This window comes from Mauremys mutica, chromosome 3 (genome assembly GCF_020497125.1).
Source record: "Mauremys mutica isolate MM-2020 ecotype Southern chromosome 3, ASM2049712v1, whole genome shotgun sequence".
NCBI classification, from domain to species: domain Eukaryota; kingdom Metazoa; phylum Chordata; order Testudines; family Geoemydidae; genus Mauremys; species Mauremys mutica.
The window spans coordinates 8,912,674-8,934,347 of record NC_059074.1 but is presented as its reverse complement, the minus strand read 5'-3'; the positions used below and the strand labels follow the sequence as shown (position 1 = coordinate 8,934,347).

Sequence of the window (21,674 nt, the reverse complement as noted above, 5' to 3'; positions counted from 1 at the left end):
ATATTTTAGATTCTAAAGGACTGGCAACAGCGTGATTTGTGGGTAAGATCTGACTGGTATATTGACCTGGGTCTGGGGATTGGTCTTTTGGTATTGGGAGAACCTTTTTTCTTTTACTGGGGTATTGGTTTTCATAACCATTCGTCCCCATAATGAGTGGCACTGGTGGTGATCATGGAAAACTGGAGTGTCTAAGGCAATTGCTTGTATGACTTATGGTTAGCCATTGGGGTGAGACTAGAGTCCTCTCTGTTTGACTGGTTTGGTGTGCAAAGGACCCCAGCCTTGGGCTGTGGCTGTCCTGCTCTAAGCAATTTGTCCTGAATTGGTACTCTCAGTTGTGTCCCACCAAAGGCAGCACCGTTACATGAGGTAATATCTTTTATTTGACCAACTTCTGTTAGTGAAAAAGAGAAAAAACACACACAAGGGAGGAAGTGGGCACATACTGGTACTCAAGTAAACTAGTACATTTACCTTGAAAGATTGGGAAATTATATAATGAACTGCATCCTCCAATGTCCACTAAGGGGCTCCATACACAGTATACTATCCTGCAGTAGGCTAAATAAGACTGACTGGCCATTATCACCACATTATTTTAAATGCCCCTGCTATTTTAACAGTAATTAAATATAAAGGTTTTCCTCGTAGCTTTTGGACATAAAAGCCTCAAAAGGACAAAAACTGTTTTACTATTGTTGCTCAAATTAAAGCTTCCAGCTTCATGTGAAAGACAAAGGAGAATTATATCAATAGCAAAAAATAAGGGAGTACAAGTCATTGTCACTATTTTATTGAGTGTTGGCAATATGCTGTTCCCTGAACAGAACTCCTGAGATGGCCCAGTCCTGTCCCAAAGGGCTTATGTTCCAACAAAACATTGTACGTCCATATGTGCAGAGCGTGCAATAACAGAGGTTATGCTGAGTAGTGTAGCTGGCACAGAACCTACTTACAATAGTAGAATACAATATGACTGGTTGCTTCCATAAGCATGGAATCCAAAATAAAGACAACTGATCTGGCAATCTGAATATGTGGATCAACATTTCAAATCTTGCTATTATGCAAGTAATCCCTATTGTGCAACAAGTGCTGTACAGGCAAGCACAAGGACACCGGATGAAATTTTCAGGAATGGCTAAGAGATGGCAGTTTTGAAAATTTTAATCCTTAGTCTCTAGTCAGAAGGAGTTTTGCAGACTGTTACTCCCTGCAAGTAAGCCTAAATGTCCTAGCTGAAAACGGAGCCCATTTGATTGAAATGGTTACTTTCTACTTCTAAAAGAAAGGGAGTCCACCATGATACACATTCCTCAGAGCCAAGATCAAGTTTAGTAACATTAGCTTTAATAAAATTTTTTATTCTGTTTAAAGTATTTAATTACTGAACAATTAGAGAAGCCATTCCCTATAATGGGCCTCGTTGCCTCAGCAAGTAAAGATACAGCAGAAATGTTAAGGCAGAGAAAGTCTTCAGTGTACTAAACAAATATATAAACTGAAAAAAGTGGCTGCTATTCAAAGAGAAAAGTCTTAAGGCTAAAGGCTATTCTGGTTTACACACTTTTAGATTAAATAATGCTTGTTTTCTTTAGATTAAAAAAAAAGTATCACCAACTAGTTCTGCAATATGGTTAAAAACATGCCCAGAACATACTAGATTTTAGTCCTGCTTTAACTACAAACCTCAACACAAACTTTAACTATTGAATTGTTAACCTACATCTCCATAACATATGCAGCTAAGAAGTTTCAAAGGCAATTGATATTTCATAATTTTTAAAAATATATTTTTCCTAAGTGTTCACAATAAACCTCCAGAAGCTTGAGACCAAAATCCAGTTGCCGCCTTTTTTCCATGCAATTATATTACAGAGTTACACATGTCTAGATTAGACAAAAAACATTAGACATACAGCAGGAAATGATTCTGCACCAGGAGGGATCTAACTACATGGGAACTTACTTGTAAGTTTCTACAGATTCTGAACTATTGATATTTACTACTTCATAAAAACAACAAAAGCAGAAAAAAGGCTGCACAAAAATTTACATTGAAAGCATCTCAAACAAAAACATATTTAAACTAATATCGAATCAAAAGCCATATATGCATATAATGGTGTAGAAAGATGATACAAATCAAATCTTGTTTTGGTTCTATGGAGAAAAAAGAAAACATACTCGATCAGAATCCTGTCCTTGAATTTAAAGAGAAAGTTTTTTTTGTTGCTCTACGCCTCACACATGACAACTTTTGTTCTATAAATCAAATAACAGGGAATATAAACAAGTTTACAAATTGAAAAGCAACTTTTAAAAAAGATAAATTTCAGGTTCTTTCAATACACAAAGATGAACTACAAGAAGCCTTCCTTCCTTGTTCAAATTCAAATTAACCAGGCCTTTGTGCCTCTATTCACTCTTTCCTTCCTTTTAGATTCATTCCTGTTACCATGGGAACCCCCTTGCTGTCAGGCCTTCAAGCCTAGCAACAGGCCAAGCTTAGCAAGGGGTGTGAAAAGGGGAGAGTCAAAGGGCAGAATTTGGCTCATGAGAATCAGAATGCCAACCTTTGTCACACCACAAAGGGCTGGGTAACCATAGGAACTGAGCTTTGCAGAACAGAGAAAGTGGTAGGAGTATCATGGCCAAATTCTCATTATGGAAAACAAGATGCGGAAGGTGCTATTAAATACACAAACATTAAAAACACACATGCTTACTTCAAGCTTCACTCTGGGAATTTTTTTTTAATAATGTTTTTGAACACGACTTTAAAACCTTATAGGCCCGAATATACACTTTACTATATCAGTTTTATGTCAACATATTTTTAAGGTGTTAACTACAGTTATACCAATACAAAACTGGTGTAAGAGTGGAGAATAAGACCCAACAAATCTCAGTATCCTATGGGCCTGCATTATATGCTGAGCACTCTGCTTCCATTGACTTCAGCGAGAGCTGAGGGTGTTTAGTATCAAGAGGAGCTCAGAACATTGCAGAATTGGGCCATACATATGAATAGACTGCCTTAAGGAGAATCCTATTAAAATAAAGATTGAGTATGCACAGGGCCGGTGCAACCATTTAGGTGACTTAGGCGGTTGCCTAGGGCACTAGGATTTGGGGGGCGGCATTTTCTTCGGCAGTGACCGCGGGGGCCGGATCTTCAGCCGTCCCGGTCGCCACCAGCATTTAGACAGAGGGAGCAGGGGCAGGGGAACGCGGGGAGGGCCGCCTGCAGCAAGTAAGGCGGGGGCGGCATGCAGGGGAACTCCCTGCCCCGAGCACACCGTCACTGCTTCACTTCTCCTGCCTCCCAGGCTTGCGGCGCCTAAGCTGATTGGCGCCGCAAGCCTGGGAGGCAGGAGAAGTGAAGCAGTGACGGCGTGCTCGGGGTGGAAGCGGAGCAGGGGTGAGCTGGGGCAGGAGGGGCGCCTCAGGGCGGAGGGTGGGGAGCTGCTGCGGGGGGGGCACCTCAGGGCGGGGGCTTGGGGACGGGGGAGGACATAAGGTGGAAGTTTTGCCTAGGGCACGAAAAATCCTTGCACCGGCCCTGAGTATGCACCACTAATTTGGAATGTAAGATCAAGGGTCCAGTTTTTTCTTTTATCCTTATTGCTGCTGCTCTTGGAGTAATTTGGCTGGCTGGGTTCATATATGGTATGTTAAAATGTGATCAGTGTAATGATCATGTAGATCTTCTATATAAAAACACAATTATATCACATCTTTCTTGTGACTTGTTTTCGTGAAACATATTTGCCTAACCCCTTCCAAGTTCACATTGTATGTAATTATAAAATAAGTTGTTATTTATCTATTAAAAAGTGAATTTTAACAGATAGAAAGTGTGGCATTCCAAGAGGCTAAGGGTTCAACCCTGCAAAGGGTTGCGCACTGCTCAGAGGTGCAGAGTTCTTTCATTTTCAGTGAGTGAGGAGAGGGTATTCAGCACCTCAAAGAATCTAGCCCAGGTGTCACACAGGATCCCGCATGCCCATGCATGTAGGTGCTCTATTTGGTCTGCAAGGAAGATGGGAGTTAGGCATAGTCTCCTCAATGAGTAGAGTTACAAGTCCCCTGCACACTCATTTCCTTTCTTGAAAGTGGGCAGGGTACAAAAGAGGAGCTATGAGGGTGGGATTTGAGGGGATGCATAGGTGAAGAATAAGCATGTCTGAGACAAGAACTTGAGCACGAGCCTCAGCATTTTAATAAGGTACTTAACTATGCACTCCTGTCTCAAAACCATTTTCCTGCTACTGCCATAGATTAGAGTAATTTTGCAGCCACACAAGAGCACTCATACAAAATTTGTTCAAAACTAAAATCCATAAAGCTACCATCAGACCATCTTGCCTGCCTTAAAGTCCATCAAAACTCGCCTCTTTAATGGTGCATACAGTAAACTACAACCTGATAATGGCAAGGTAGATGGCAAGTTGTAATTACTTTTGAGTGGCTAAGATGTAGACAATTCTTATTTGTAACCCTGTCTCCTTCATCCAAGCCATTTCTTTCTCATTCGCCAGTTGTGGATCATATTAGACCAGCAGTTCTCAAACGGTGGGTTGGGATCTCAAAGTGGATCGTGACCCCTTTTCAATGGGGTCACCAGGGCTGGCATTAGACTTGCTGGGGTCCAGGGCTGAAGCCTGAGCCCTGCCACCCGGGGCCAAAGCTGAAGCCAGAGGGCTTCAGATCTGGATGGCAGGGCTCAGGTTACAGGCCCCCTGTGTGGGGCTGAAGCCCATGGGTTTTGCCCCCCTTCCGCCCCCCCCCAGGGGGCAGGGCTTAGGTTTTGGCTTTGTTCCCCCCCCCCGCATCACCACCCCCACCCCCTCCCCGGGCAGCAGGGCTCAGATTTCGGTCCCCCCTCCTGGAGTCATGTAGTAATTTTTGTTGTCAGAAGTGGGGGTCATGGTGCAATGAAGTTTGAGAATCCGTTTTAGACCGTAAGCTGTTTGGGGCAGGATCTATCATTTTCTGTTTGTACAGCACTTAGTCATTTACGTTGTGGTTGCACCTAGAAGCATCATTGTGCTAACAACAATGACAACCTAAGAGGTCTCTCCCCTGCACTTTAAGAGTCTATGAAATTCTCTCACTGAACAGGAAAAAGTTCTGAAACTATAAGAAGTATTCAGAAGCAAATAAATCATAATTGCACAGCCAAGCCACATATTCAGGCAAAGGCCTAGGTAAACATGGACTTTACACAATATCTTGAAGGACAACCAATTCAGGCTCCAGTAAAATACCAAGTGAAGAGAGTTTCAGGAGTCAGAGATCCTCCACTACAAATGACCTGCTGACAGAATAAACCTGAGGAGTCTAGATAATCTCAATTGCCAGGAGGATATGTACAGAAAAGGGTACGGTTTTACAGTAGCTGGGACTAAAAATAGCTGGAACTTGATGGGAAAGAAGGATGGACAGAATCGGATACTTGGACATCATAAGAGTAAGGGGGGAACCAAAACATAAGAAATCCAGTTCTAATCTAGTGTGAAAAACTTGATAAAAATCCCATCTAAATTCCACATATTGTTAGAGATAAGACACAGATTGTCTAGTCAGCATAATGAATATAACCTGCAGTGGATTATAATGCAAAATGGGAGAATACTCAGGCGTTGGTTAGGTAGGTCAATTTATGCACATTTTCCTGGGGCGGCTGTCATGAAAAACGTCTAGTATGGTAATTAGTGGAATTTGTAAACTAAAAAAAGTCAAAAACTGAGCAAAGAAATCTCTTCTATCAATGACAAAAATCCCTCCAAATAAGGTTTTAAAATAACCTAAACACAAACAAGTTCTGTATTATTTATATTGATAGCTTCGGGGTTTTGTTTTAAACTGTCCTCCTCAATTCTAGTAAACTATGAAAAAACATATGTACAAGTCCTCGTTTGAGAAACTGGAATTTCTCTTAATCTCAAGATCTAAATTCTCTTCAGACGAAAAAGGGAAATAGCCAAGTTTATTGTTCATCTAGAAAAATAAAATCTGAAGCGCTGCATAACATTCCATTTTGTATTACTAAAAAAAGTTTAGCAAAAAATATAATCTTTGGAGTAAGTCTGGAATGTACCGATCATCTCGTTAACGAAGTAGGAAAGACCAGGCAGTTACAATACTAACTGCAGCATCAAGAAACTTGTAAAATGAATTCTATACTATTGCCCCATGCAGGCCTTTTATTGAGTGAGATTGTGGATGAATATCTGAGATTACACTTTTTTAAGTGAGCTAGAGATTTTTCTCTGAGACCAATGGGAGACTTCCAGTCTTCATAGCAGCTTTAAATTTTACTATTGCTCTTAGCATACCAAGGATCTAAAGACAACATCATGTATGTTTAGCTGACACTACAAGACACAAAAAGAAATTTACAAACTCACCAAAGCAAGGTTTTCCCACAAGTGTTCAGGAAGAGAGACTGCAACCCAACAAGTTATCCCCCTGCACTCTCTAGAAGCGGAAGCAATTTGATTTTTTTTAAAGACAGATTCAAACTGTTGACTTTGATATTACCCTCAACTAAAATAAAGATTTCTCTCCTGATAGGGAAAAGCTGCGAGTGTGGTGTGGGGAGGGACAGGGGAAATAAGACTAAGTATGGTTGGATCATCATCCTTTATGGCATTGGGAGGAACATTGCAAGACATCACATTGATTTTTTTTTTTATTGCTTCAGAGATATCAGTTGGCAGATAGCCCACGAGTGGCACAATTTGACTATATTTATGTTAAGCAATCATCTGACTATTTGTAATAAGTTAGTATGTGTGTCCCATCTTTCCCAATAATTTTTCCTTTCTTTAATCCTCTGCCAGATGCTGCAGAATTAGCCCCAGTGCTATCCCATCTGCTTCCATCCATGACCCTGAAAATAAGCCTATTGTGAATAGAGGTTGATTAAGATGCAGATCTATTTTAAACTGCATTCTTAAAGAAAACCAATGATCTTCATGTGCTTATAGTAAATTGTAGTCCAAAAGATCTTATATCCATTAAGACCCAAATTCTGTTTCCATATTTCCAGTTAAATCTTAATGCAGAATTCTGTCCCCTTCTTTGTATATGGGAAGGCACAAACACGCCAGGAGTATGTTTTCCATTCTTCCATCATTTGTAGACAATAGTGCAGTTATTTAAAAAAAATTCTTAAAATGAACTTTTCTACAATGCCTCTTATTGTGTGTATTTTGAAGATTTTTTTATCACAGTTGTGCAAGAAGAATTTATGCAGAACTTTACCCTCCCAACTTGAGGGTCCAAGAGACCAGAACACTAAGTTTTTTTGTTTTTCTTTTTAAAGAAAAAAATATTATCGCATTTCAGTGGGATGAAGAATGCTGATTGGTCAGGAGAAGGAAACCAAGGCCATTTAACAATACCTGCCCAGTTTTGTAGTGTGTAGGTTATCACAGCACCTAACAATCTGAAAATTTAAATGACAAATCTTTAGTTTGTCTCCAAGACAGAGAAATGCTCCTCCGCACCTTGCAGCCCTGAAAATTCTGGCTTTAGATACCCCAGTTTCCCTGAATTATACCGGTATCCTCAGATCATGGCTCTCTATGCAACTTACTGTAACTGCTCATATTAAATTGAGAGTCCATCCATCTCACAATGCAAGGTAACCTCCACTTTTCCTGTGGTTGTTAAACCACTCTAGCCATAGAATTTCACGTTAAGTCCTCCTTGAATTATAGAGTGCTCTAGTTCATCAGGTTTAGTATTTCAGTTCTGGGTAGGCTCCTATGTCACCACCTCAGTAATAACCTCTTGTCCTTCACTGCTTCCATCTTCTTCTATGAATTGCTATTTACCAGTCTGCTAGAATTACAAACCCTCTCTCAAACAGGCAAAAGACAGCATGCAGCACCATAATAGCTGCCTTTCCCCCACATATTACAGTTTAAATTTATGGCAGGATTTTACTCTGTTTGTGGCCTACCACAACCTACAGAAGCTTTTCAGTTGCAACAGTCCACCTCTTTCCCCTTTGCTCCTTATTTAGGAATCCAGCCACATAATCTGGGTTTTCATTTTGTATTTTCTGTCTTGATCTTTAAACTTAAAATAGGATGAGTGTTGCTAACTGTTTAACAACAAAAACCTATTCTAGATGTTCTATAATCCACATGCTGACTCAAGAGTGGCTCTGTTGAAGCAAGGTTCCCAGGCAGGCTGTTGTCACAGTGTGGTCATTGAGCTTTAGTTCTACATTGCATGGTAGGTTCAAGCCCTACCCTTGATAGTTTCCAGATAATATGCCTTGTACACATTCCTTGCTTTCTGACGGCATTTTGCAGAGGCTCCTTTTGGAAGTTTTGCCCAGAGACCAAAATACCTGGTTTAAGAGCGATATTTTTAAGTGCTCAAAACACCATATGTAAACTCAGATTTTACTTTAAAAGTACTGTCAAGAAAAGTTGCGTTGATTAACAGAGGGAAGACTAATACACAGTAAGGATAATGTACCATGTTTCCAGAACAATGGAACTGAGTGTGATCAAAGGCAAGCAAGTCGCTCAGTTATCAGGTCAAGTAGTTTCTTATACACAGCTTCCCTAATATGGAATAGATGCTCATAACATTTTTAGATTCTTAAAACTTTTCTGGTGCAGAGCAGGAAATATGGGAGTCAAAGTGGTGAGGGGAAACATGGAAACAAGTGATGGAGTAGTGCTAGGAGGGTCTAGGGATGGGAGGCAACTCGGGAGCAGAGGAGTGGGAATTATGAGGTGGAGAGAAATTAATGGGAATAAAGATGGGAGCCTGTCAGCCCCATGTCCCCCCGCCCCCTTGTCCTGGCTGAGGGGAGGGAAGGATTAAGTGGGGTAGGGGAAGATACTTACTGTTCACAGCCCCATATCTCAGGGCTATAATATAGTGGAGCATCACACAAAAGAAGAAGGGAAAGGGCAGAATTGACCCCCAGAACCAGGGAGAGCAGGGAGCCAGGATCTAGGAGGCCTCTCTCCTGTCTCTCACAATTTGAGCTGGAATATGGGGTACCTGTCACTTTAAGGGTCCCAAATCCCTCTTTATCTCCCCCCTACCATGTAAGCCAGAGTCCTGGATGGCTCTACCCCTCTGGGAAAGTATAGGCCCCGCTCTTGCCCCTAAGGATGCGCAAGAATACTAAATGGCAGAGATGAGGTGATGAAAATGCCCAGGGAGATGGATGGAGCAGTTTGTAGCGATTGGAGCTATTGTTTCATACTGTATTCATTTCTATACAGCTGAGAACATACGGAGATGAGCAGGCCACTTTACACCAATGAGACCCTATGCAGCAAATGAACGTGTAGAGTTCCCACCCCCTATACTAGGCCCAGAACTGAGGCAGGGACACTATAGCTCCAATTTCCTTCCTGGCCCTATTTTAAGCAACACATCTGTCACAGCTCAACCACCTTCCCATTTCCCCTCCAAACTCATCCATGTTATGAAGTGGCAAGGTAGGGGGGTAGGGGTGGAACATCGTCTCAAAGCAGAAGGTTTGGCCAGAGCAACAGGCAGAAGCAGACAAAAAAAACATTGGAGGAGGTAGAGTCTAAGCAGTTGGAAGCAACACGGGGCACTGAAGCAGTGTAGGGAACAGGGTCAGACCTGTGCAGTAGCTAGAAGAAGCCTTCCCAAACATGTATTCTGAAAAATCCCATATCCATGTCTCCCATCTGTCTCCACTTTCAAAAAAGCCCACTAACTCCATGCTAATCCCAGTATTGCCTGCCCAGCTCCTCAATTTGCAGATCTCATGCCTACACCCACCTCACTCTGGAGAGAAGGAAGAGATAGGCTGTGCTGGACAGGCAGAGACAGGAGATGATGCAGGCACAGCGAAGGCATAAATATACAGCCAATTCATGCTGTGGCTGGGGTAATCCTTGCCCAGGAATCAGAGGCAGTGGAAGGGAGAGCGGGGATGTGGTACCTGGAGATGCTGAGAGATTACTTTTAATAATACCACGGAAGTTAAGTACCCAAAAGCTTCATTAATACAGAACTACAGTTTACCACTCTTGCCCATCCAGAATGCAGACAGCAGCTAAACTTTAACGTCTAAAAAACAATAAACACAAAGTTAAGGTACATGCCACCCCTGCAATGCAACCTGAATTCTGCCCTGCTTGGAGCTGGCAATAGCCACTACAAATGGTTCAGTAATAGTGGTGGCAAAGGTTAACAAAACTAACAAGAGAAGAGGTTCTTCATCTCTTGTCTTCACATCAAAAATGGATGTCTTATGGGAAGTTGCTTTAGTCAATCCGAAGTTACCAGAGTCAATCCAGGAGTAACTTGATGAAATTCTCAGGCCAGCATTAGGCAGGAGGTCAGACAAGACGATATAATGTTAGACTTTGTCCTACAGTACTCATGAGATCTGTGCATCTGTGACGGTAGAGTGCTAATGTGTTACTGGTATGTTGGGGGCATTGCTCAAATGAGAGCTGAGTTAAGGTTGTGCTGGAAGGATGGGCTGTATCTTAACTTTGTATATCCTGGTTTTCAGAGTTTTAAGGCTAGCCATTCTGCACATTCTGGAATGGCACTAGAAACCTTTGGGCAACTTTAGATTAAATGCCCCTAAATGTAATTAATATACATGTGTACATGTCATATTACAGATGGTGTAATATGTGAACTGAAGGTTGTAAATCAGGGGTAGGCAACCTATGGCATGCGTGCCAAAGGCTGCACGCGAGCTGATTTTCAGTGGCACTCACACTGCCTGGGTCCTGGCCACTGGTTTGGAAATGAAGCTTCTTAAACATTTTAAAAACCTTATTTACTTTACATACTACAATAGTTTAGTTATATATTATAGACTTATAGAAAGAGACCTTCTAAAAATGTTAAAATGTAATTACTGGTCCATGAAACCTTAAATTAGAGTGAATAAATGAAGACTCAGCACACCGCTTCTGAAAGGTTGCCGACCCCTGTTGTAGATTCAGCTTGATAGATTCAGGGATAAGGATGGAGACCAGTACGGATGAATGGATCACTAGTAGTTCACAGAATACAGGCTGGTTGTCTGGATTTGACTATCTTTGTCTACCGATACTAAATTGCATGAAAAGATATCTAAAATTATAGTAAATATTTTGCTACAGTCACTTTTATGTGTGAGCACCTACTGTAATTGCCATAAGATAACACCTTTCCAAATTGAGAATGAGATGGTCCATGTTATCATGTATGGTGATTATCCAGGATACATTATGTTAGTCTGAGCCACATTAGGAAAAAGTTTTACTACACCTGCCTTAAAACATGGATCCGTTGCTAGAATTTCACATATAAAAACTGCTACAAATGAGAAAAATATCTACAGATTGTGTACATAGACACCTTTTCTGCATTAACACACACAAAAAGCCTTAAATATATAAAAATATTAACCCTCCTAAAATGGCGCACACATTTATAAATTTGTGCATGAATAATTAGTACTGATCTGTGCTGGACAGCTCCTAGTAGCTACACTCAATTTGGACAGCTCAATGTGACCAATATGATGTATTCCAGAGCAGCACATCAAAGGGTTTTTATTATTCATTAGTAGTAATAGTTAAATGTGCTTTGAAAAGTATTTGCCATTTAGATACACAATCCAATGCCCCACAAATAGAATTATTTTTCTTAATATTGCAAATTACTAAACTATTCACTGTAAACAAATTTAGAAAATTCTATTCAGTCTCCCATCACTCCATTTAAGAGAGAAGAGATGTAACTGCTTTCAGCATGGTCAAATATTTAACAGTGGATTTGGACTGACATTTGTCAGCAGTCAAAAGAACCAATTCAGCTAAGAGATCCTCAAGGACCCAATGACCTTCTAACCCCTTGAATGAATGAAATCCTCCCCCCACTGCCTTCCAGATTGAACAGGCCTTATTGAGGGAGCACAGTAGGAAGCCTAAAGCTTTATCTTTCCTGAAAGTAAATAAGGGGGGTGGATCCGATTACAGTTCCCATTCTTAAGCTTTCATTCAGCATCCTATGTGTAATATTTCCATTTTCCTTTGTTGAGTCAAGGTGATTTGATGATGCAAATAGAGAGATGGAACCCATCATGAAAACGTGGATTATCTTCACTTTATGGTTATGAAAAAAAGCTACTAAAGGAATGGAACTGAAATGACAGTAGTTGGGGAGGGGTAGCTCAGTGGTTTGAGCATTGGCCTGCTAAACGCAGGGTTATGAGTTCAGCTCTTGAGGGGGCCACTTAGGGATTTGGGGCAGAATTAGTACTTGGTCCTGCTAGTGAAGGCAGGGGGCTGGACTTGATGACCTTTCAGGGTCCCTTCCAGTTCTATGAGATAGGTATATCCCCATATATTTAATATTTTGAGTTACAAAGTATATAAATAAGGAAACTTCATTGGAAGAACTTATCAAACATTTTCATCGAGCATATGCAGTACAATATATGAAAAGGAGAGCACAGTGTATTTTTAACAAATGAAATGACAGCTGTTTCTATTTTATTTTGCTTAAAAGTACAAGATGAGAGAAGGGCAAACACAGTACCCATCTTTTAAAAAGAGGAACAAATTGGACCTGAAGAATCTATGACTAGTCAGCCTAACTTTTATGCCTGCAAAGATACTGGAACAAATTATTAATCAATTTGTAAGCACTAGAGGATAGGTGATAGCTAACATGGATACATCAAGAATTAATCATGCCAAGCCAGCCTAATTTCCTTCTTTGACAGGGTTACTTGCCTAGTGGATAGGAGGGGAAGTTGCAGACATGATATACCCCTAATCTTAGTAAGGCTTTTGACATAGTCCCACATGACATTCTTATAAGCAAGCCAGGGAAATGTAGTCTAGAGGAAATTACTAGAAGGTGGCTGTGACTCAGGGACCACTTGGTGCCCACTGGCAAATGGCACAAGATCCTTTGGATCTGGTTTCCATAGTTTGTTAAAGGTTGCCATGTAAGATTGCTACTGAAAGCCTGTGTCACACTGATCATCACTGCAAAATGTGTAAGTATACACAAAGAAGTTATGCTTTTAATGTTTAAGTTGAGGCTGGTCATCAGAAGAGGAGAATCATCTCCTGCCTGAAAGAAATGTCTTTATTTGCTCATTTGGTTATATGTATACTGAGTACTGAATACTCCACAATGAGTGCCTATTTACAGTCTGAACAAAATACTAATCAAGTGACTGCTCAGGGGAGATTCCATCCAGGAAAAGACAAACAGCAGGGGATACCCTGTTTACAAGGGAAGACAATGGATAGTTTGAACTATATCTGTCACCTAGGTGTAGCTCTGTACCTACAATCTGCCAACTAGATTGTCTTTATGAACAGAGGATTACAGCTGGTCTGGCTATTTAATGCTGGTAGAAAACAAACTCTGGGCAAGTTATCCTTTATGAAACTGGAGAAGTCCTGTTAGTTAAAATCAGTATCTAGAAAGTGTTATGATTTTATATGTAACCATTTCCATTAATTCTACTTGTTTCTCCTTAAATCTCTGTTCTTTATTAAACACTTTTTTTCACTATACACAAATCTAAGCACTTCGAATTAAGTGGAGCAGTGATGTGGAGGTGAAACTGCTAAGCTGGCATACTGTTCCTTTAGGAGCAGCAGTTCTGTGAATTCTGATAGTGTCCAATAGAACAAGGGATGGACATTCCAGGGGGACAACTGGAGTGCTTAGGGGTTGGAGTGTGCTTATTTCTTACCTGCAGAGGGACAACGGAGCCTGTATAGGCTGAGAGGGTGAACTTGTGTTGCTTGTAGCTGGTGGAGTCAGGGGGAGCTGACTCTTGGCACGCACAGACAAGATTTCCTCCCACTAAGGGCAGGTGGTAGCAAGGTGCCTCAAACCTGGGTACTCCAGGAAGCATCACATTTGGTGCAAAACTGATTGAAAGACTGTACACACAGTAATCATCAATAGTTTGTTGTCAAACCTGGGGGGGGGGGGGAAAGAGAGAGATTATCCAGTGGGATCCCACAGTGGCCTGTCCTGGGTCTGATACCATACAATGTTTTAATTAATTACTTGGATAATGGAGTGCAAAGTGTGCTTATAAAATTTGCAGATGACACCAAGCTGGAAGGGGTTGCAAGCACTTGGGGAGGCCCGGATTAGAAGTCAAAGTCACCTTGACAAATTAGAGAATTCGTCTGAAGTCACCAAGATGAAATTCAGTAAAGACATGTGCAGAGTATTACACATAGGAAACAAAAACATGTATATCAAATGCACAAGTACAAAATGGGAGATAACTGACTAGGTGGTAGTACTGGCTAAGAAGGCAACTCCCATCTTTTCATGTGCTATAATATACATACTGCTTCTTGTATTTTTCACTCCATGTATCTGATGAAGTAGGTTTTAGCCCACAAAAGCTTATGCCCAAATATATTTGGTAGGGCTTGGCTACACTGGAGAGTTGCAGCGCTGGTGGTGGCTTTACAGCGCTGCAACTCACTCACCGTCCACACTTGCAAGGCACATACAGCGCTGTATCTCCCTGGCTACAGCGCTGGCTGTACTTCACCTCTGCCTGGGGAATAACGACTGCAGCGCTGGAGTGCCAGTGTAAACAGTGATTAATCTTACTACGCTGTAACTGACCTCCGGAATTTTCCCATAATGCTTTTAACTAAAGAACTCTCTTTGTTTTGTTATGATGCCTCTCTTTGTTTTGTTGTGAACTCGGGGCTCCCAGAGCTGCTTATCTAAAAAACAAACACAGCTACTGTTTGCTGTGAATGAGGCAGGCAGGGGGATGAATGTCCACAGCTAGTGTTTGCTTGAGGAGAGAAACAGCACGGCGAGGGGGAGGGGGCAGGGAATCCGTCGGAGCAGCTGCTTATCTGGTCTGAAGGCTATTTGCATTTAAGAGTGAATGAGGGGTGGGGGAAGAGGTCGGACTTTGCAAGGCAGGGAGCTGACACAGTGTCGGCTCCAAAAATCTACTCTCTCTCTCTCCCCCACGCTCCCTGTCACACTCCACCCCACCCCCCGAATTTGAAAAGCACGTTGCAGCCACTTGAACGCTGGGATAGCTGCCCATAATGCACCACTCCCAACACCGCTGCAAATGTGGCCACACTCCAGTGCTTTCCTTACACAGCTGTACGAAGACAACTGTAACTCCCAGTGCTGCACACCTGCAAGTGTAGCCAAGCCTAACTAAAGGACAGTTAAGCACTGGAATAGGCTACCAAGGGAAGTTGTGGAATCCTGATCATGGGAGTTTTTAAAAAGGTTAGACAGACACCTGTCAGGGATGATCTAGGTATACTTGGTCCTGCCTCAGTACAGGAGCTGGAAAAGTTGACCTTTCAAGGGCCCTTCCAGCCCTACATTTCTCCTTTCCCTTTGTAAATTCACAGAATCCTACAAAGTCTCACTAATAGTTTCCAAAATTGTGTATCTGGCAGTTGTAGTGACTGCCAGATTCCAAGATTTGAGTTTTCATTTTGTTTGGGGCATCCTGAGATTTTCACATGCCTGTAAGATCAGATGTAGCGGTGCCGCGGGACGACCGGACCTCCCGCAGGCATGACTGCGGCGGGTGCGCTGGTCCCGCGGCTCGTGTGGACCTCCCGCAGCCATGACTGCGGAAGCTCCACCGTAGGCGCGGGACCAGCGGCATGTCTGCGGGGGCGCGGCGTGCCGCCCTGCTTGGGGCGGCGGAATTCGTAGAGCCGCCCCTGGTTACAGCACTGCAGAACACTGAAGAACAGAGCCGCAAAAATCAGTCAGAGGTGAAGAAGTTTTCAAGTTTTCAAGAAAGGAGAGGTCTATAAATACCTGCTGCAGATACTCTTACTAGAATATCGTTCCTGTAATTTTTTTAAGGCTAAATACAAAAAGCAAGGAATTCCTTCTTGCTAAATTCAGATGTTAAATTTCTGCTAGGTTAACATAGGGAATAAATAAAACATACACAACTCCTATCATTCTACAGACTAAGTCTACTAGGCAAGAAAGAGTACTACGTTGGTGTTCCACAGAAGAGCCAGCATGGGAGACTAACCCACTTTTTCACTTTGTTCCATGTGGCTGCCACTGTGGTAACCAGTGTGGATCAAGGAACAGAGGCATAGTGTGCTTTCAGTAAGATCACTACTTAAATGGACAATTTTTTTTTAATTGGATGAGAGCACTGATTAGGTATACATACATCACAGCAGAACAGACAGGGAATGCGTTAACTCCCTTCAAAAGGGAACCAGACAGGGGGCTGTCCCACCCAGAAGATGGTATTCAGTCTGCTGGGTCAGGAGACAGGATTCCCACCTGGGCTCAAAAGCTGCTATATGAACAGGAAGGGAAATCAGCTTAGGAAGCTCAGACTGAAGGATGAAGTGTTTGCTTGTATCTGCTTCCAAGTACAAAGAGGTAATGGAGCAAGGAGGCTCTGAGAAACTGCTTTAGTCCTACCAGAAGGCTGTGTTTATCACCAGAAACTCCAAAGCCCTATTTACATAAAGTTGTACCAATTAAAGGTGTCATTTTGTACCCATTTATTTAAAACCAGTATAACTTGTGTACAACACTTGTTTAAAAGTTTAAGCCTGCCTATATCAGTTTAGCTTGCACTTCAAATAGCCAGTTTAAAATTAATACAAGAGTTCACACAAATTGATTTAGCTAAACTGTTTCAACTTTTAAATTAATCCCTGTAACTTTTGTGACAGATAACTGCTAAAAGAAATTTACATCGCTGTAACTGCACCGATGTTGATAGACTAGTGCAGTTTTTCAAACGTAGACAATGTTCAAGTTAAGACTGTTCGGCTTCCTGGATCTGAAATAAAAACTCTTCAGCTAAATCAAAATGCGGAAATCCTTGGTCTAAACTCTTTGTGAAAATCTCTACTCTGGCCAGTTTTTCTAATGAGCCTAAATCTGAAAATAATTTTTAAGAGCTTTCAGACTACAAGTAAATTCTGCTCTCATTTACTCTTGATTTGCACTAATATAACTCCACTGACTTCTGTGGAGTCACTCTGGAGTTTCACTGTGTAACAGAGCAGAACTTGGCCCTATGTACTAGATAGAATCCTTTTGTACACACAATTTCTAAAAGGAATGGAACAACAACTGTCTAAGTAGGGATTTTTTCCTCTTCAAGGGAAAGAGAATCTCTCCTTCAAAGACTCAGTTGTGTTTCCTACCTAATGCCACACAAGTTAAGTACCCTGTTTAATTAGGTAAATAAAGTATACTCCACTTCAAATCATCTGGATAACTAAACCACCGAAGCCAGACCCTCATCCACACCTTCACAAAAAGAGGAAGAAAGACCTAAAATATTCTAAAGCCTTATGTAAGATTTTGACCTCAAAGACAAACTCCTTATTTATTGGCTCAGAATTTGAGCAGAAGGTAAGAAGTTGGTACTGGTAGTTTTGTGGAGTAGAATGATGGAAAATCTGCTTAATGTTCTCTATTTTTTACTTTACAATAGAGATTTATGTTGGTATTATCGCTTTCTGAGTATCATGTTTGAGGAGGTTTTTTTCTTTATTGTATTTGTCTTACAGTACATAATATACATTTAAAAAACATTTTGGAAATGAAAATACTATTTTATTCAACCTATTTTCATTTGCAAATGAAAATTGAGCAAAGATGAGCAATTAGTAATTATTTAATTTCAAACACCTCTCAACAACCTTTATTATTCTTTATCAAGTACTATGCTATATTATACCTGCATCTGTCTTGTCTTATGTCATCAACACCTCAACTCATTGCCAAACGTGATTTCTTTAAGGAAACCCATGTTACTAAACATGTTTCCTTAACATATCACCAGCTATGAAGACAAAACAGTAGCTTAATCTTAGTCAGCATTAATATAGTTTGTTGCTTGAACAGCTGGTAACTGGGCATAATATCAATACCAGATTGTCGCTATCTCATGGGAGAAATGGGGAGAATGCATAAGGGACAAACAAACCCTTATCCACAGTGCCCATACTATCGTCATTAAAGTGCACTAGCGATACAACTGTACATTTATAGAGGCAAAAATATGGAATAAAATTCCATGTTACAGATTAAAGCACTAACATTACCTGTGTCAATCACACACAGAACTCATGATCCCACCATTTAGAAAGGACATAGGAGAGCTAGAGATATGAAAAGAAAGGGAACAAAAACAATACAAGAACATGGAAACTATATTTCTAGAATATAGGAAGACACACGATCATGTGCACCAGCGGTTCTCAACTGGGGTCCGTGGGACCCCACCACTGAAACCCCGAGCCCTGGCAACCCTCACTTATGGGGCTGAAACCTTGAGCTCCCCTCTCCCCCACTCAAGTCGGAGCAGCAGGGAGATGAAATCCCGAGCTCCTCCTCCCTCTCCCCCATGAAGATGCAAGCAGTGGGGCTGAAGCCCCAACGTGGGCAGAAGCCCTGAGCCCATGAGCAGAGTTGAGGGGGCATGAGGGTGTTGCCCCCCAAAACTGAACTGCCTTCCCCAGAGTGGGGCAGTTCTGGGGGCAGCTCCACAGCCCCTCACCTCTCCCCCTCAGCTTCCCTCAGGCCCCACCATCTGGCCAGATCCTAGGCAGGAAACCAGAGCCAGGCAGTGCGGAGCAGCTGCTCCTCTGGCTGGTGGTGCCAGGGACTGGGCAGCCGTGGCATTCCCCTGTCTGCTGCTGGTGCCTAGGGTTGCAGCTGCTCCTCAGCTCCCAGCCCCCTTTGACTGCTCACGCAGCTGGTCAGAGCTGCCCAGGTGGGGACCTGGCTCCAGGAGAGCCCTTAGAAAGCAGCTACCGGCACACAGACCCAGGCAGGTGGGTGGCTTGCTGAGGTGAGTCAGGGGGTGGTGGCAGTGCACAGCTAGCCTGAGCCCTGCTGGCCCTTGTCCCCTAGCTCCTCCCAAATAGAAATCAAACTACACCTGTGTCCAAGGGTCCCACCTTTGGCCCAGAGCCCCAAGTCCCCCCTCCCCACTGGGCCCTGGAGTTTTTATAGCATGTTGAGGGGAGCCCAGAAAGAAAAGGGTTGAGAACTCCTAATGTGCGCAATTCCATCACAGTACCATTGGAAAGCCAAATCTTGAGAGCTGCTGAGCATTCAAACTCCCACTGCTTTAATCAAATCACAGCCACGCTCTACAAAAAGGACTTACTCAGACACTGTAAAAGGAAGGACAAAGATTCCTGGTATATAAACAAGAGGCCAGTGGAAAAGACTCCCAAGTAGGTGACTGAAGCACCATCACAAGAGATATTCAAGAACAGATCAGACATATTAGTGGGAATTATTATACTATAAATGAATAAAGTGGATGGTGTACAGCAGTCCAACAAAATGTGGTGGTGGGAAAACGGAAATGAACGCAGATAACTGGACAAGTCTTATCTGGATTTATTCTATAGATAAAAAGAGTAGTAAGGTACAATTATAATAACAAAGAAAGTTTAAGTTCACCAATTCCCTGCCTGAACAGAAGCAGCTTAAAGGAATGGTTTACCAACAGATATTCTTATAACCTGGGAAAGCACATGCATATATTTTTCCATCAGACTAGTGGGACACAAAGACAATACAATCTGTAAGAACTAAGGAGGCAAAAATAATCTTCCATCCAACATCAGAAGGACATATTTTTATAACTAAGTCCTCCATTGGTTGTTTAGCATTACTGTATAAACTAGTTTCTTGAAAAGTACTTTAAACTAACTTTTGCTGACATATTATTCCAAATATGCATTCTCCATCAGCCAAAAATATTTAAAGCTTGAACCCTTGAGTACTTTTGAATGCAAACAGTTGTACTTATTTATGTATATATGAACGATGTGGTTACACATTTGTAGTAATTCTTAACAGTATATTTTATGGAATGATTTGTAAGGCAAATGGCATCTGGGAGCCTTACACTTTTCAAACAATAGGACATTAAGCAAAATACTGAAACTGTATTATAAATATCCTTTATATAACCATCCTTCTCCTTAATTCCCAATTGCCAAAAATAATCCCATGGTCAATTAAAGGCCTACCAAATACATGCTTTCGAAAGAAAGCAGATTAATTCTTACCTCCATTGCTAATGCTGCAGTTTGCTGGTCATAATGATTCAGAAGATTAGGCATAAAGGTGGTATTGTAAGGCAGGTCTTGGCACATCCTCAAGATGATGGGCTCACAAGAAAATAAACTGTGTCCACTTGTATGCCCCACCAAAACTTCCAAGAACAAAAGACAGCAGAACATCAAGCAAGTAGCCATCCTTCCACATGTGAATGGGAGCCAGTCACTGAGGCCTGTCAGATTATTCAATGTACACTTTCAGATATACATGTACTGAAGGTCTGGCTTTAATTTGCTGCTTGTTAAGATTCTTCAAAAACTGAAATACTATTTGTGCTGACAGAGTCTTATTCACTCAGTCTGACAGAACACTTGAGACAGATGGGACATCTTGTCTTTTCTTTTCACATTATGAAGGCTGTATTAGGTTAATGTGTCAAGCTGATTAACCACATTCCCACACGATAGAACCCATCCTGTTGAAACAGCAGCTGAGCTATGTTCTTCTTTTATTAAACAGCCTAAAAAAAAAAAAAAACAAAACAGTAAAACCACTATAGTTAACTTCAAAATTAAAAATGTAGTTAATTAATATAGAACAATATTAGCACAATAAATATTTAAGGTAATTTATTTGTAAGTGCTGAAGCCAAGTAATTAAATCAAGAGACCCAGAATCAATTTTCAGTTCAGATTTTTCAGTCTGAGCAGAAAAGGGCTAAAACAACGAGGAGTCCTTGTGGCACCTTAGAGACTAACAAATTTTTTTGGGGCATAAGCTTTCATGGGCTAGAACCCATTCATCAGATGCATGCTCCAAAAATAGCTCTCTCTTCCTATAGGGAAGGAGGGAAAATGGAAGTGACAGTGTTTCTATGTGATGAATCCTAAATATTTCCATCAAAGAGACATTAAGGCCTGGTCTATACTTAAAACTTGCACCCACACAGCTACAGCACCCACACCCCTGAAAAGGCAGCTACGCTAACCTAACCTCCAGCATAGCCACAGCTAGGGCTATGGAAGAATATCTCCACTGACCTTGCTACTGTTGCTCAGAGGTGGAGCTCCCACCTGCAACTGAACTTAGCCTCCAAATTTGAAACTGCCCTTTGAAGAATTACAACTGAGTTTTCTGTGCAATTATTTATAGTGGAATATTTACACATGTTCACAGATTGAACATTTAAAGTTTTTAATTCTGAAGTTTTGCTTTTTTGTTTCTCTAAACAATTCACAAACCTATACAGCGATAAATCTCAAACCAGCTAATTATTTGGGGGGGGGGGGGGGGGGGGGAAAGAGGAATTAGCTGTTGCAGGATTGCTCAAATCAGCTACTTTTGTTTCCAGATTATACTGGCCTGCCTCTGACGCATCAGTTGTGCTCTGCCTATTCTCTTGGTAAACCTTTAGGCAGGCTGGGCAGATGATCTGGAAGTGAAAGGGTCCTGGAGGAGACAGGAGCTTTAGAAGAGAACAAGAAGATGAGAAAGTAGAGGAGTATTGGCACTTAACAGCTCCCCTAGCACCACTGCCTCTGCTAACCAGCACATTAAGCAGCATCAGACTAGGCAAGAGCCTC

General features: G+C 41.6%; 1 protein-coding gene across 4 annotated transcripts in view; it reads right to left on the bottom strand.

Annotated features, from left to right (window-relative positions):
• Positions 1-21,674, bottom strand: part of FZD3 (frizzled class receptor 3) — a 79,586-nt gene that overhangs the window by 52,428 nt on the left and 5,484 nt on the right. For 3 of the 4 annotated variants that reach the window (XM_045012069.1, XM_045012070.1, XM_045012071.1), the window contains exon 2: positions 20,100-20,611. In XM_045012069.1, the coding sequence (XP_044868004.1) occupies positions 20,100-20,288 (189 nt within the window). In that variant the 5' untranslated portion in view covers positions 20,289-20,611. Of the gene's footprint in view, positions 1-13,750; positions 13,982-20,099; positions 20,612-21,674 lie in introns of those variants that run through there. The other variant, XM_045012072.1, reaches the window with a different exon arrangement.